This window comes from Notolepis coatsorum (assembly GCF_963971535.1).
Source record: "Notolepis coatsorum genome assembly, chromosome: 1".
In the NCBI taxonomy this organism is placed as follows: domain Eukaryota; kingdom Metazoa; phylum Chordata; class Actinopteri; order Aulopiformes; family Paralepididae; genus Notolepis; species Notolepis coatsorum.
The window spans coordinates 15,422,927-15,440,429 of NC_140165.1; the positions used below are offsets into that span (position 1 = coordinate 15,422,927).

At 44.3% G+C, this 17,503-nt stretch overlaps 1 protein-coding gene across 3 annotated transcripts in view; it reads right to left on the minus strand.

The window, feature by feature from the left end:
* lrrfip1b (leucine rich repeat (in FLII) interacting protein 1b) overlaps positions 1 to 17,503 on the minus strand; it is a 102,171-nt gene that overhangs the window by 40,495 nt on the left and 44,173 nt on the right. For all 3 annotated transcript variants that reach the window (XM_084327476.1, XM_084327474.1, XM_084327475.1), the window contains exons 2-3: positions 13,702 to 13,788; positions 4,568 to 4,618 (exon numbers count right to left, since the gene is read on the minus strand). In XM_084327476.1, the coding sequence (XP_084183602.1) occupies positions 4,568 to 4,618; positions 13,702 to 13,788 (138 nt within the window). The remainder of the gene's footprint in view (positions 1 to 4,567; positions 4,619 to 13,701; positions 13,789 to 17,503) is intronic.

The following is a 17,503-nucleotide window of genomic DNA, read 5'->3' on the forward strand; positions in this document are numbered from 1 at the left end:
GGCTGTGGGAACATAGGGCTGTGGGAACATAGGGCTGTGGGAACATAGGGCTGTGGGACCATAGGGCTGTGGGAACATAGGGCTGTGGGAACATAGGGCTGTGGGAACATAGGGCTGTGGGAACATAGGGCTGCTGTGTGAACATAGGGCTGTGGGAACATAGGGCTGTGGGACCATAGGGCTGTGGGACCATAGGGCTGTGGGAACATAGGGCTGTGGGAACATAGGGCTGTGGGAACATAGGGCTGCTGTGGGAACATAGGGCTGTGGGAACATAGGGCTGTGGGACCATAGGGCTGTGGGAACATAGGGCTGTGGGAACATAGGGCTGTGGGAACATAGGGCTGTGGGAACATAGGGCTGGAGGAACATAGGGCTGTGGGAACATAGGGCTGTGGGAACATAGGGCTGGAGGAACATAGGGCTGTGGGACCATTGGGCTGACCCAGACGGAGGAGGGAGGGGAGGAGGACGGGACAGAATGAATGTGAGGGACAGACCAGTCCGTTCTGAGCGGAGTTATGATGATGCCTGAGAGACGGCAGGCTACTGGTGCTGCTGTGCAGGTGCGCGGAGTGCGGCCCCTAGGGAGTGACACGAGAGAGAGAGAGAAAGAGAGAGAAAAGACCTGGGTTGAATAGTAATCGTGAATAGTTTGTAGTGTTCGTTTTAACCTGCTTTGAGTACCAGATGGGTGGAGTTTACCGTTCAGCCAGTTGGGTCAGTTATTAATCAGAAAAAGAAAGAAAAGAAAAATAGAAAGAAGACTTCATAGATTTTCAAATTGTCTAAAAGTTTCTCAAAGATAAAAAGGAACACGCCAACATTTTGGGAAATTATTGTGCTGGATAGCCTTAGCCGGGAGAGGCGTTAGTTGGACAATGCCTCGGCTAACCGGCACCGTCTGCTTCCAGCAGTACCTCCCTAGAAAAACAATTGGCAGTGCGTTTGCGGGTGGGAAGCCGGTGGGGTTCGAGTCCTGGTCCCACATTTCACTGTATGCTTGTATGCCGTGACAAATAAAACACTTGACTTGACTTGCAATAGCGACTCCTATTGGTCACTCAAGACCCCTGTTCAGCAGGGAGGGGATCTGGGGGAAAATGGCGTGAAACTCTCCCAGTGAAACTACTAGCTCTCCCAGTGAAACTACTAGCTCTCCCAGTGAAACTCCTAGCTCTCCCAGTGAAACTCCTAGCTCTCCCAGTGAAACTCCTAGCTCTCCCAGTGAAACTACTAGCTCTCCCAGTGAAACTCCTAGCTCTCCCAGTGAAACTCCTAGCTCTCCCAGTGAAACTCCTAGCTCTCCCAGTGAAACTACTAGCTCTCCCAGTGAAACTCCTAGCTCTCCCAGTGAAACTCCTAGCTCTCCCAGTGAAACTACTAGCTCTCCCAGTGAAACTCCTAGCTCTCCCAGTGAAACTCCTAGCTCTCCCAGTGAAACTCCTAGCTCTCCCAGTGAAACTACTAGCTCTCCCAGTGAAACTCCTAGCAGTCAGGTGTAAAGCTGGTGAAAAAGGCTGGTGACTACTCTACATGTATCAGAGGAGGCATGTGGTGGTATAGTATATGACCCTCCCCAGACCGACGGTAGGGCAAAGCAACGACCAGGAGGGAATTGGGGGATGGGAAAAAGGAAAACAATTGGACATATGTCTAAGCATTCGGACACTCATTGTATTATCCTTTGTGATAAACCCCAAGCCCAGGTAAAACAAACGCTGCAAACAATTCCTACTCAACCTGGGTCCTGATGCAGGCAGTCAAAGAGACGAGAAGGGGAAAAAAACTAAACAAGGAAGACAAGGAAGGGGGGTTGCTGGGACAGAAAGGAAAAAGACAAAAATGTCCAAACAGACGAGACGTGTGCAAAGACGAGACTGGAAGAGATGAGATGCGGGAGGAAAGAATGACACGCGGCCCTTGGCAGACGGCATAACAAAGAAAAACAGGGGAGCCGTCTTTTGGTGGAGGAACCTAAACATAAAAAGGCCTGTTTGCCTGCATTTCAGACATTCATTCGGGGCGTAGTTCCTGACACCGGAGACCTGACATCCAGATGTCCCCGTTATCAGGACCAGTTCCCCCACAGGGGACCATTGTTCATGCAACTAAAGTGAGCGGGGGGGGGGGGGGGGGGGGGGTTTGCCGTAGGGAGAAAATATGTCTGATCGAGTAGTTACTGTAGGAGCAACCTAGAACACGCCGAGCAGTGGAGGGGTCCCACAGACATTGCTAAATGAAATTCAAGGACTTTAAAGTACTTTTCCAAGCACTATTTTAATTTCATCAATTTCCAACAATTAGTTACACTTTAGATTAAAACATTAAATGTCTTGATTCAGAAATGTTTTATCATGGATGAACAAAACATTCAATGCCAATCAATGGTTGATTTGAATTTCAAGGACTTTGTAAGCACCTTGTTAAAAAATTGGCTGTTTTCAAGGAATTCCAGGCCTCAACTTTTTTTTGTCAAAAATCAAGCACTTTAAGCTTCTTTAGGAGCAACCTAGAAGACGCTGAGCAGTGCAGCGTCTAGTAGAGGAGCAACCTAGAAGACGCTGAGCAGTGCAGCGTCTAGTAGAGGAGCAACCTAGAAGACGCTGAGCAGTGCAGCGTCTAGTAGAGGAGCAACCTAGAAGACGCTGAGCAGTGCAGCGTCTAGTAGAGGAGCAACCTAGAAGACGCTGAGCAGTGCAGCGTCTAGTAGAGGAGCAACCTAGAAGACGCTGAGCAGTGCAGCGTCTAGTAGAGGAGCAACCTAGAAGACGCTGAGCAGTGCCTACCAAAAACAAATATTTTCTGGCTAATGAATGTATGCTAATTAGGGATGTCCGATATTATCGGCCGATATCGGCATTCAAATGTGATATCGGAAAATATCGGTATCGATTTAAATTTTTTACATTTCTATAACCTTTATTTACCCAGGCAAGCAAGAAAGAACAAATTCTGATTTTATTTATTGTCAAAAGTATGCATAATGTTGTGTTAATTCCACAACAAGAGATATGTAATGTTAATGACCTGAAATGATTCCATTTTTGGGGGGGGGGGGGACCCTGCATATATCGGTATCGGTTGATATCGGTATCGGAAATTAAGAGTTGGACATTATCGGTATAAAAGCCAATATCGAGCATCCCTAATGCTAATGCATGAATACCGTGCAAGTGGTCGAGTCAACACTTCTCAAAGACAAGAATATGTGCAACTCAAGTGACCCCAAGAGTGTTTTTTTTAACTAAATCGATAAGACTTAGCCGTTTTGAAGAACAATGACATATAGCAGTGTATGTAGAGAGTGCAATGTAACTTTGTTTCATGCCCCAGGGAAAAGCTTCAAAATCCCTCAGCGGCTAGATAGCTTAGACAAGAAGAACATTCTGCCTATTGAAATACAACAAATACTACTAAATTATACAAAATGTGACATTTGAGGACAATAGAGGGCTTGCACGGAATGTTTGTGTAGTATTTTCTTTTTTCTTCTAGCATGGCTGCCGGTAACATAGCAACCATTGTTATTTTGTTTCTTTCATGGCAATAGAGACAACGGTTGCTATGTATTGATGTGATAAATAACAAAAACATAATAAATTGGCGTCTTATGGCGTCTACTCTACAACTGCACAAAAATGAGGCATTTGCTTTTTGAAAGTGGTTACAGGCAGCCATACTGGAATAAAGAGAACTACAGTGATCGTAGTGATTGGCGTGTTCCTTTAACAATGCTAGTGGATCATGTCAATGAGCGTCTCTGAAATATTACACATTTCATGGTCCCACTGAAATTCAACTAGCATCACTGAGAAATGCTAGCAAATCTAAACCAAAAGGGTGAAGTGCTTCTCAGAAGCGCCTGAAAAGTTTGTGACTAATCAAAGTCGCTGGGTTTATGCGACGTATCGAACAGGCGTGGGAGTCAACTGGGGGTCAACTGGGGGGCGTACGACTCTCCCTGCAGTGGGCCACAGTGGAGCCTCGCTGGCGTTCCTCTGCTGTTTTACACCCCTTCAAGAACACTTGGGTCCACTGAAGCAAGTCTTTTAATTGTCCCTAAAGTGCCCCACAGAAGAATTGCAGAATCAGCTTTCTTTTATTACCCACCAAAACTGTGGAACCCCCTACCTAAAGAGAGGTGGGGGCAGTGGACCTTTTAGCATTTGAAAACACAGCTCTTTAACTTGGCTTTTAACTGTATTTAGTATATTCCTTTTGTTTCAATCGTTTTAGGAAAAAAATAAAAAGTCTTCCTTCTATTCATTTTATTGCTTGCGATATGCGAGTCCTGCATTTTATTATTCATTTGTATTTGTACATTTAATTTTTTTTTTGTCAAAGCACTCTGGGCTGCTTTCTATTGCATGAAAAGTGCTTTATAAATGTTTATTATTATTCCTGTGGTTAAACTTCCACACTGTTGGGTTCAATGAGGTGCCCGTTATGCACATGTGTGCGTGTGTGAGGGTGTGTCTGTGTGAGGGTGTGTGTGCGTGTGCATGTATGCATGTATGTATGTATGCATGTATGCGTGTGCATGTGTGAGAGGTGTGTCACTGACCCTGAGGCTGCCTCGACTTCCCACAGACATGCGCTCCTCATCGTCAGAGATCTGGGGGAGAGGACACACACACGCGCGACGATCAAACAATGCAGAAGTAGTATCAGGAATTACAACAAGCTCGACAGACCGGTCTGGGGCAAGACACACGTTTTGTGATCGAAGAAGCGATCTTCGGAGTGTCTGTAACTGATAGTACTTTGGAATGTGTACCTTAAGGCAGCTTTAATGCGCAAGTGGAATCAAGTTACATTTTCACAAAAAAGGCACAGACTTTTAAATTTTTTTATTTATAACATGGGAGAATACCACTGAACTCTGACAAGTTTTAGAACTAAAGTTTGTATTCGCTGCTCTCTGTGGGAGGGTCAACTTCTATTCAGGAACGTTCACTACTGTCCCCTACGGCCCAGAGTTTGACCCGCCACGACATCACTGATGTCGTCACAAAGCCAATCTCCCGTTTAAGCAACTCCAGATTGCTCCTCCGACAAGAGTTGAGAGAGACATGTGTGGGAGATAAGACCCCCCCCCCCCCCTCTCTCTGATATATCAATGTCCCCATGTCACCTTTGACCCCCACCCTTTCCAGTTTTGTATAAAGATGTTGAAGATCCGGTGAGGGCTCTCTCTTCCCTGGTGTCCTAGCTAACCACCTCGTTGAGTTATCCAGCCCAACTCGTACCATTTTGTATTGATACTTTGAGTTAATAAATCCTATTAACCAGGTCTCTTTTTTATTTTTATTTTTTTATCATCATCTTTTTCTCCCTTCTTTTTCCGATTTTCTCCCATCCCAATGTTAGTCGTTATGCCAATTCCCACTCCCTGGTCGTTGCGCACTCTACCCCCTACCGTCGGTCTGGGAGGGGGCGGAACTATCACATGCTTCCTCCGACACATGTGTAGCCAGCCCACCACTTCTTTTCACCCGGCAGCGCGGACTCTCACTGGGAGAGTGTAATGTGTGGAAGGATCACACTACCTCTCCCAGATCCTTCCCTTGCTGTGCAGGCCCCCCCCCCCCCCCGACCGAACTGTAGGAGTCGCTGTTTTACAACGACCAGGACCCACCCACGCCGGCTTCCCACCCGCTAACACTGCCAATTGTGTCAGTATGGACGGTCGGCCAAGCCGGATTCGATCCCGCTGGCTCTGTGGTGGTAGACAGACGCTTAGTCCGTTGCGCTACCCGGCCGCCCTAACCAGGTCTCTTTTGACGGAGTAAGTTATTCAGCTTCGGCTATTTTCCACCACAAATCATACCGTCCTATAGGGGAGGTACAGGTGACACGGCGCTCTAATCCTAGAGGAACGGGATACTTGATGTGTTGAGATGGAGGCAGTGAGGGAACGGGGGGGCGAACAGTGATGAAACAGCAGAGACAGAAAGAGAAAACAGAGACAAAAAGAAGAGAGCATACAGACCGAAGTGTGTTTCCGGGAGTGACGAGAGTATCTCTCGCTGTCCTCCTGCAAGGCGCCGGAGAGGAAGGAAGGGACGAGAGAAGTGAGACATTCAAAAGGTTAACGGTTGAAAAGCAGGCAGAGGGAGAGCGGGGGCGAGAGAGATACAGACGGATAGAGAGACAGACAGAGAGAGAGTGACAGACAGAGAGACACACACACAGTAAGTAAAGTTTATTTACAGAGATTTAAAGTAAAGTTTATTTATACAGAGAGAGACATACAGAGAGAGACATACAGAAGAGAGACATACAGAAGAGAGAGAGTGACAGACAGACAGAGTGACAGATAAAGAGAGTGACAGATAGATAAAGAGAGAGTGACAGACAGACAGAGAGTGACAGATAAAGAGAGACAGACAGACAAGGAGAGTGACGGAGAGATAAAGAGAGTGACAGATAGATAAAGAGAGTGACAGATAGATAAAGAGAGTGACAGATAGATAAAGAGAGAGTGACAGACAGACAGAGAGTGACAGATAAAGAGAGTGACAGATAGATAAAGAGAGAGTGACAGACAGACAGAGAGTGACAGATAAAGAGAGTGACAGATAGATAAAGAGAGAGTGACAGACAGACAGAGAGTGACAGATAAGAGACAGACAGACAAGGAGAGTGACGGAGAGATAAAGAGAGTGACAGATAAAGAGAGTGACAGATAGATAAAGAGAGAGTGACAGACAGACAGAGAGAGTGACAGATAAAGAGAGTGACAGACAGACAGAGAGAGTGACGGAGAGATAAAGAGTGTGACAGATAAAGAGTGTGACGGAGAGAGAGAGATAACGATGGAGTCTACCACCAGACACACACACACACACACAGGCTTCTATACTGGTCCGCCCGGGGAACCCTTTACACCGTGGGGCTGCGTTCCATTTCACTTCCACGTCAGCTCACCCCCCCCCCCCCCCCCCCCCCTTCTCCTCCTCCATGAAAGTAAAGCACCCTTCCTTCCCGCAGCCCCGACTGGAACGGAAATGGAACGTGACCCACCGATTTTTCAGACACATAACACCGGCATACTGTACATCTCCGAGCGCTACATACTGTAATACATGCTGCCGTCGGGGGGATTACAGGCATACCCCAAGGGGGGGGGGGGTATCTCTGTGTGTGTGTGCGTGTGTGTGCGTGCGTGTGTGTGTAAGCCCTGCAGGTCATGAGACACTGGTGTAATCCGTTCCGTGTGTTGCCGCTACTGTCCAACAAACACTCAATAACCCCCCCCCACACACACACACATCAGATGGCCACGTGGAACCCCCTCCTACACAGGGATCTGGGGGAATGTGGATCCCCCCCCCACACACACACACACGGCTGTCTCTGTTATTGAGAATATGCCTGAGTAAAGAGGTCAACCGTTCTGCCGTAATGTATATCTGCCAAAATGTTGGCGTGTTCTTTTAAATAAATATTGCCTCTAACCTTCCTACCCTGAGAGGTAACAGCAAATGCCTGGATCTGCTTGTTGGAATAACACTGGTTTTCCTGAACTAGGGAGCTCAAACAGCTCACATCTTAAGACAGGTGGGTGGAGTGTTTATAAAAACAAATATAGATCCTATTATTAAACTACAGAAAAGAGCTATTGGAATAATAAATAAAGCTAGTTACCTTGAAATCGACAAATCCATTATTCATAAAGTCCTGCACGTAAAAATGTGTAGATATGGTTTACATAAAAACCTTGGAGATAATTTTTCGTGCTAAGAGTAAGAACCTACCAGCTTGTATTCAATGTCTCTTTCAACCAAGAGAAGGAAAGTATAATTTAAGAGGGTTGTGTATTCTTAAAACATATGAAAAGGTAAGAACTAATGTAAAAGCTAGATGTGTTTCAATTTTAAGAGTTAAATTGTGGAATAGTCTTAGTGACGGGTTGAAGTTGTGTACTTCTCAGGGGAGATTTAAAAAGGCCCTGAAGGATAAAATAATTCAGGAGTACAGTTTTGAGTAATTATTTTTTATAAAAAATCTAAAATTATTAAAAAAAAAATGATATCTTGCAGCACATTTTAAGTTTCTTTCTTAAAGTATATTTAGTTCTTAAGAATCGTAAAGGATAGGCAAAAATAAGCATGTGCTTCAGCCTATTCCTTTTTTCGGTCATTGAGTTTGGATTTTGTGTGTGAGCTTACTTTGAATATTATGTACATGTGATTTTTCTCTTTTCCTTTTGAAAGTCCACACATGTGTGTTTTTGATTTATCTGTAAACAAAGACCAAAAATAAACTATTCATCAGTGTGGTTGGTTCACGTGTATGCCACTCAAAACACCCGACCATACTATGTACAAAGAGTTAATTTGCACTAACCTATAAACACCATCCTTGAAATAATTTGACAGACTATCGTGAGTCACTGTTAAGATGTAGTCCATTCTGAATAACAAGAGTCGTTATTGTTCATTGAAAATGCGTTGCACGTTAACATTTTACAATTTTACAGCAAAAACGGTCAAACCAGTTAGCGTGACGCGAGGAAGAGGTAAGCAGAGACGCTGACATTCATGTAACGTGGCACGAATTTGCAACAAACAAAAAAAAGCAACCTTCAAATTTGATTTAGTAAATTACCTGTATTTTGTATATTCAATCAAAACAAACCCAACTGCAGAATGCACAATAATGGGGAAAAACGTGATAACTAAAGGTTTTTGCAAATGAACTCCTCGTACAAACTAAATACACGGGGCTATATGGTTTACCACCAGACGTGGATTACGAGGGGGTCGCCGTAAAATGTCACTCAGTCAGAGACGAGACATAATCCATGTCTGGGAGACCAGTCCTCTTACTGACCATGCAATGGGGTGGGGGGGTACTGCATAATAAACAAAGCTTCTAGTACATAATGCGCAGGGGGGGGGGAATCACTGAGCCGTTTCAAAGGGCCCCGTTGTCATGCAATACAACATGCTGCTGTCAGATGAAAGCCTTGTAACAGGCACACTCTGGAAATGGAAGATTTTAACTGGTGTTCGATGTATAGAGTTCCATCCACAGAGTCATCAATCAGAAAATGAAGGGGGATGCACTGACTTTTGTGGTCGTTTTGTTTAGTTTTCGCCCCACACCCATATCGGATGATACCAATACCAAATATTGAAAGGATCATTGTCCAAATGCAGACACTGATTAAAGCTTTTCAGACATGCCTATCTCCAGACTATCAAGCGGTATCATTAGTGTGTGTGTGTGTGTGTGTGTAGGGGGAGGGGTTAGAACACGCCCTGTAACAAATAAAGGAGACAACCATGTAGATTAATGTGCTGTGAGTGGTATTTTTTTTGTTAGTATTAAATAGCCCAGCAAACTGAAAATTAATTGTCTGGTATCCCTTCTTATTTTTGTCAGACCATTTTGGCAGTGTGGAGTTCTCTCTCCTAATTGGATAACGTGGGAACATGATTCCAGGACATGCATTTTGTGTTTACAGCAGAGTGGAGGGACTGGGAGACCCATTTTACTGACCAGACACTCTATATCAGTGATGACTGTTTACAGCAGAGTGGAGGGACTGGGAGACCCATGTTACTGACCAGAGACTCTATATCAGTGATGGCTGTTTACTGCAGAGTGGAGGGACTGGGAGACCCATGTTATTGACCAGACACACTATATCAGTGATGGCTGTTTACTGCAGAGTGGAGGGACTGGGAGACCCATGTTACTGACCAGACACTCTATATCAGTGATGGCTGTTTACTGCAGAGTGGAGGGACTGGGAGACCCATGTTACTGACCAGACACTCTATATCAGTGATGACTGTTTACTGCAGAGTGGAGGGACTGGGAGACCCATGTTACTGACCAGACACTCTATATCAGTGATGACTGTTTACTGCAGAGTGGAGGGACTGGGAGACCCATGTTACTGACCAGACACTCTATATCAGTGATGACTGTTTACTGCAGAGTGGAGGGACTGGGAGACCCATGTTACTGACCAGACTCTATATCAGTGATGGCTGTTTACTGCAGAGTGGAGGGTGGGAGACCCATGTTACTGACCAGACACTGTACATCAGTGATGGCTGTCGGGATGTAGAGCTATTATTTTAACATGTACTGTAGTGTAGACCACTTATTTTAACAATAAAACACCACTTACAGCACCTTTAAGGGAGAAATGTATTGAAATAGTATTTTGTTCTTTTAAACAAAAGGCCTTGTTGTTCCGTTGCCGAGTTGGCAATAATATCACCGAGTAAAGGTCACAAAAATGGCAAATCGAACAACAAATCAGTCAATTTATGACGGACGGGTTCGTCTGGCATGATCTTAACTAGTATAAGCCCTCACATCGCTCACTGCTTTTAAACAAAATCTGCAACAGATCATAACCGACTGTTGCACCGGCTGACTGCCTCCCAATCGCACGCAGAACCCTCAGACTCGTCTCTCCTCCCCATAAGCCCCCTCACCTACCTCCCTCTGGTTCTCACTCTCCCTTTTGCCCCGCTCTTTCCTTCTCTCTCTCTCCCTTATTTATTGTAATTCCTTTTTACTAGGGATGTCCGATATTATCGGCCTACCGATATTATCGGCCGATATCGGCATTAAATTGTGATATCGGAAAATATCTATCGGTTTTCAAAAAAAATATTTATTATTATTATAATTTTTTTTAAACATTTCTAGAACCTTTATTTACCCAGGCAAGCAAGTAAGAACAAATTCTGATTTTATTTATTGTCAAAAGTATGCATAATGTGTTAATTCCACAACAAGAGGTAATGTTAATTACCTGAAATTATTCAGTTTTTTGGGGGGGAAACCCTGCATATATCGGTATCAGTTGATATCGGTATCGGAAATTAAGAGTTGGACAATATCGGTATAGGTAAAAAAGCCAATATCGAGCATCCCTACTTTTTACTATTGCTACTGTAACTTTGTATTTTATTTACTTGTATGCATGTACATAACCTTGTTTTTGTTGCAGCCCCTTCTGTAGTGTGGTAGTGGAAGGGTTAAGCCGTTAAGCATGTAACTGGGCACTGTACATGGCACACAGCCTATGAAACTCAGAGTATAATGAGATCAAATGGAGTGTATTGGCTGGTGAGAGGACACAGCACAGTGCTACTTAACTTTTCTCACGAAAGCGATCATTGGAATCATGGCCTGTACTAGTCAACAGCATGCCAGACAATAGGTCTTGAAAAACAAACCCAGACCGATTCAGATAAGCGTTAATACTAAAGATCAAATTATCTAAAGCCAATCGTCTCGATATCAGTGCATCCCTTGAAATAATTATCGGTTCCTGAAAGAAAAAAAGAAAAAAGGGCCTTTTTTGGGAGATGTATGGGGGTTTCCATCTGACAGCAGTGACCTTTGACCCCCATGCAGTCCGTCTGCTGCGGTCAGTCCTACCATCCACTGTTCAATGTGGCCCCACTTGCTGTCCAGCCCATAGTACTTCTGGAAGGAGGTACGGAGGAAAGGGAAGAAGAGAGGAAGAGGAAGGGGTTAGAAAGAACAGATGGGGGAGGGGGGGAAATGGAGAGAACGGTTTCCTTATAGTAGAGTGCTTATTATACTATAATATATAATAATATTATTACTTATTATACCAGAGTACTTAATATACTAGAGAACGTATTATACCAGAGTACTTTCTTTACTAGAGTAGTTATTACACTAGATTACTTATTATACTAGAGAACTTATTATACTAAATAACGTATTATACTAGAAAACATATTATACTACTAATAAGAGTACTTATTTCAATGACTCAAGATTCAAATAAGAGAGAAATCTGTGACAGAGACGATGCTTTCTTCATCCATCAACATTCCTTATAATATAATCTCTAATCAATTACATGAATGAGTGTACTGTATGTGTGCATGCATGTAGCTTCCGCAAGTTTGCGTGAGAGAGACAGAAAGAGAGACAGAGAGGTAGAACACAAATTAGGCGGTAAGTGAATTAGTAAGGGAGTCGGGTGTGTGCGTGTGAGAGAGAGACAGGTGGAGAGAAAGAGAGAGAGATGGTGTGAACAGAAGAGACAGATGGAAGTGGAAGGCCTACCTTCTGGGCCTGATAGACCTAACGAGACGAGTGTGACACACCATGGAGAAGAGGAGGACATGAATAGGAGAAGAGGGGAGGAGGAAGAAGAAGAGGAGAGCGAGAGGAGAGGAAGAGGTGAAAGAGCAGATTTGAGGTTAGGAAGGGTCTGGATGAAGCAGGATAAAGACACATGTTAGCATGTTAGCATTAGATGAAGAATGATGATGGCAGAGATTTAGACAGACTTTGAGTTCTCAGGTTGATATATACAGCATCCCGGACACATTATTAACCCTTCCACTGCCACACGACAAAGGGTTAACCCTTTCACAACCACACTACAGAAGGTTAACCCTTTCACTACCACACTACAGGCAGTTAACCCCGTCTGTAGTGTGGTGGTGAACGGGTTAACCTTATGTAGTGTGGGTAGTGAAAGGGTTAATCCTCTTGGCAGCTACCGAATTGTGGAGCAGATCATAGTTGAAAGGAAGAGCTGTCGGCAACACTGAATTTATTGCTCACAAAACACACATGAAATACAACATTGCATAAAAACACAACGGGTGCATGTGGTTTACGCATTGGAAGCAAAAACCTTTAGGGAGCAATATTTCATTAGTGCGCGAGTTCTACTTTGAACGGAGACGAGCAGACTTGTCGTAAAAAAATAAAATAAAAAAAATATAAACACACTTCATTGAGGTTCGTGCGTCAATGTCTGCACTGTGCGCTTCCATTCATTGTGCAGTGCTGTGCTAACATGCAGCCAGATAGCCTTCTACTGAACGCACAGAGAGGAAACTGGTGGTATCCATCTTCTTGTCCCTCTCGTTGTCCTGCAACAGGCTCTGAACTACTGGACCAAACCTCATTCAAATCTGCCGTTCCTTTAAAGACTTCACTCCACGGTCTCATTTGCATTTCAAACATTAAAATAGCACCGTTTACCATTTCCCGTACGTACGTTAAAAACCAACAGATGACTTGCAGATTTTGGAATCGGAATATCTGGCAACATTCAGCTCCTTTAAAAAAAAAAAAAAAAAAAAAGTGTGAATGTACGAGAAAGAGAGGGCTGTAGAAGCCCCGTTTGAGAAGCGTCAGCTGAAAGACAAGCTTTTTCCACCTCAGAGAAGAATAAACTGAATTATTGTCGTAGGAAAGTAGGGCACTTGCAATATGAGCCTGTGATGATGATGGGGCATACTTTTGATATTTGGAACACAAGGCCAATAATCCACTAGTTTCTATAAGTATAATGTTCTATAAACATTGAAATAGATACTAATCCTCTGCATGTGGTGCGTGCGTGCACTTTGTATATACGTGTGCACATATAAAGCTTTAGTTACTCACCTCAATGGAAAGTGACATATCCCAAACTAAACCAGTTAAAGTTAGCTAAATCAACTCCTCGCACACAAAGATCACTCTGCCAAAACAAAGACGGCAAACTAACTGTCATAATAATAAGGTCTTCCTCCTGGGGTCAAATCAATGTCGCAATCAAGGCCCGCCCTCCTGGACAGAGAAAATCAATACGGAATGATTGAAGGCAGCTCCTGTCTCTGGGAAAGGGTCGGTGTGTCGTCATCGTCGCTCGTCGACCTTTGAACCCCCGTGAGCCCTCACCTCTTTCTGCTGCCTCTCCAGTTCCTTCATCCGAATCTCTCGTGCCTCTGCCCGCGCCGCCCGCTTGGCCGCCAGCCTCGCCTCGGCCTGAGAGAGAGAGGGGGAGAGAGAGAGAGAGAGACAGACATCACTCACATGGTCACTTACATGACAAGTCCACAAACATCTGAAGTCCACAGCGGCAGTGTCAGCTGAGCTAAAGCACTACAGTTATTATGGCCTAAAAGAGGACAGAGGACAAAAGTCTGGATGCTCCGTCAAAGACCACCAGTTGTTCTCCCTCCCGTCCACAGAGGTCAATAATGAAGAAATCCCTGCTAATGTTCAGGGGGAAAAAAAGAAAAAAACATAATGTGTATTACCGTCACAGCTCGAGAGTCTCGACGAGAGAGAGAGAGAGAGGGGGGGGAGAGAGAGGGGGGGAGAGAGAGAGAGGGGGGAGAGAGAGAGAGGGGGGAGAGAGAGAAAGCCTGGCTTGTTTGTTTGTTTGTTTACGCTGCAGACTAATGAGGCTTCTTCTCCTCACTGGGGCACGAGGAGACCAGACATGGCTTTTGATGATAAATTACATCAAGCCCTTCTTTAGGGGCCACATCCTGCTCCCCGGACCCTACCTTGCTCATCACGACTGTATCCTGTGATCTCCTCACTTACTGCCATTATTGGAGAGAGAGAGAGATAGAGAGGGGGAGAAGGAGAGAGAGGGGGATGGAGAGAGGGGGGATAAGGAGAGACAGAGGGGGGAGGAGAGAGAGAGAGGAGGAGAGATAGAGAGGGGGATAAGGAGAGATGGGGGGGAGAGAGAAGGAGAGATAGAGAGAGGGGGAGAGGAGAGAGAGAGAGAGAGAGAGAGAGAGAGCAGGGCATGCCAGCAGACACACACATGATACGTCAGTCAGAAGCACAGAGATGGACAGTGATAGACAAAGACTCATTCACACACAAACTTGTAATTGTACACCGTCTTTCCAAAATGGACCATCATTTAAATTAATAATATCCAAGTCAAACATGATGCATACAAAACATAATTCAATAAATGGAATCATCGCAGAAGATTATTCCATAGAGAGGTAAGAGATGCAAAGTGCCGGCGCCCCGCTCCGTGTAGAGGATGGGCACGTGACGCCGGTGTGACGCCGGTGTGACGGCTGGTCAGAGAGAGGCCCTGCTCTGTGTTGTTTACGCCGAGTCACGTCTGGTCTGTGGCCTTGATCTCTCCACGGCTCCTCACCTTCCTGGGGTTTTCAATTCCCTTCCCTCATTAACGCACTGCACACAGTGGTAATGTAGACAGGGGCTAGTGAGTGTGTGTGTGTGTGTGAGAGAGTCAGTAGTGTAGGGGTGGGGGGGGGAAATCGATACGTAGTAGTAGGGCTGTCCCCGACTAAGGATTTGGATGGTCGACTAGGATTGGCCAAAATTTGCCGTTAGTCGACTATTGGTCGACTTAAAAAAATATATATACATATATATACACACACACACACACACACACACAGGTATATATAATATTTTTAATTTTTATTTTTTTTATCATTCCATTTGGGCTGTGGGGTGCTTAATGTCTGAAGGAGTCGACTGAAGGCTTCTTGTCCTCTGCAAAAGCATGCAATTGGTCCACTGATGGATACATCTTGATATTTGTCTAGTCTAGTGTGTTCATTAGATGGGTGAAATCCTCTTTCAGTGCCTCTGTGCCTGTTTTCGTAGGCAGTTAGCCTCGCTAGTATGCGTGCCATTAGCGTTAGCCACGCTTCTAGGCCTGCTTCTAGGCCTCTTTTCTTTTTGAAAGATTGATAAAAAAATATATATATATTTTTTTATTCGACTAAGAGGTTGGCCAGTTGACTACGGCTCCTTTCGACCGATATAGTCGACTAATAGGGGTCAGCCGTAGTAGTATGCGTGGCGATTAGGGATGGGTACCGAATTCGGTACTTTTGAGGCACCGAACCGAAACACGTCGGTACTACCGAGTATCGAATCAAGTGAGAAACCAAAAAAAATATATATATATATATTATTATTATTTTTTTTACTTTTTTTTTTTACTTTTTTCTTTTCATGTCAACGTTCACACGCACAATATATGCTTACCTAGGATTTGACTTGATTCAACAACAAAGCAGTCGGAGCAATGACAAGCCGAAAACTGTCGAAATTGTAGTTATTTGAAGTTTGGATTTTTTTTTTTTACGACTGAGGTAGGTAAATTAAATTTCTTGAGACTAAAGTACCGAAAAAAGGTACCTTTGGGTACCGGTATCGATTCACAGGTACTGGTTCAAATGTGAAAGGTACCCATCCCTAGTGGCGATACTGTATCGATACAGGGACGCCAAGTATCGATATTTAATTATTCATACAAATTAAATTTTTTTGTATAAGGAAGTTGCATTGTTCATTTCAATACCTGTAATAGTACAGTAGTCCACACACACACATGTGCATTCAGTTAAGTTGGAATATGACTGTAATACAAACTGTTACAAAGGGTCAGATTAAACCGAATATATGTATTTATTGATTGATATATATTGCATAATATTTGTATATCGTTTGATATCCCTTATGTATTCTTTGTACATATACACGGAATATCCCTTTAACCTAGTAGCCTACAGACCATAATATTTCGTTCTCTTATTGGATAGCGTTCCACCAGCGCCAGTGTCTTACCCCCAGAGTCGAGTTCAAAGCTACCGTCAAGGCTTGTCTCAACATGCCCGGTTCTGCCCAGGACTACGAGACAGGAATAAGGCTGGTACTAGTTTGTTCCCCCAACATATAAATATGGCGCAGGTGAATACAGAAGTAGTTCAGTCCGCAGTTCAGTTCGAGTTCGAGTTACCCAAGTGAAGCCTCACCCACTATGCAACGTGCAGTGAAGTGGGCCCGTATTGCCCCAAAATAGAGTCTTGTTTTATCCTAATAAGTTTGTTCAACGTATCGTTCGCTCCTTACTAGTAAGCCTTCATCACGAGTCAAAGACCAAGTGAAGTGAGCAATTGTGTGTCTAAATAGAGCACTTATAGCCGCGTGCGAATAGGATAGTGGAGTATCAGAGCTTGGTTGAGTAACGTCAAGTTCAACTTGGTTGGTGTGGAGTACCGCGCACCGGAGGATCTGCACCGGGGAATGCAGAGCCCCTTTCCGGCTGGATTATTATTCTTATTGCTTTGGACCAGGCTGTTGGAGCGGAGAAGAATCGTCTACAGCCCACTGCTGTGGGATCTACCCGTGAGGAACATCATTCAAGCCCGTGTCTATTGGAGAGGCTGACCGGCTTCCACCTGTGCGGCACGCACACTGGGATTACAGCTGTCTTTCGTCTGCCGAGCAGGGAGTAATATACCGCCTCCCATAGCAGGAGCCTATATTGAGTCCCCGCTGACCTAGACTTTGCATTCGAACATTTGCTCCCCCTGCTGGCTTACAACCGGTAGGAACCCCCCTACCAGTATCCCCTAGATATAATTCCTAATATTCAAGTTGTATTATTATCTCATGCGTAATATGAGAATGGACATTCATTATTGATTTGCCTACGCACATTCCTTTGCCTTACAAGTGCATTCAATTAAAGTATATTATGTATTCTTGCTGCTAATAAATACTTAAAGACAACTTTGTGTAGAACCGATTCATTGTGGGGAAGTGTTCTCATCATATACTTGTGTACGGTATGGCCAGTATAATGTACATAAGACGGTAGTGGTTTAATGATACCATACTTGATTAATACAGTCAGGGAATTGTACCCCTCAGTTACACAAACAGTTCAGTTTGTCAGGTACAT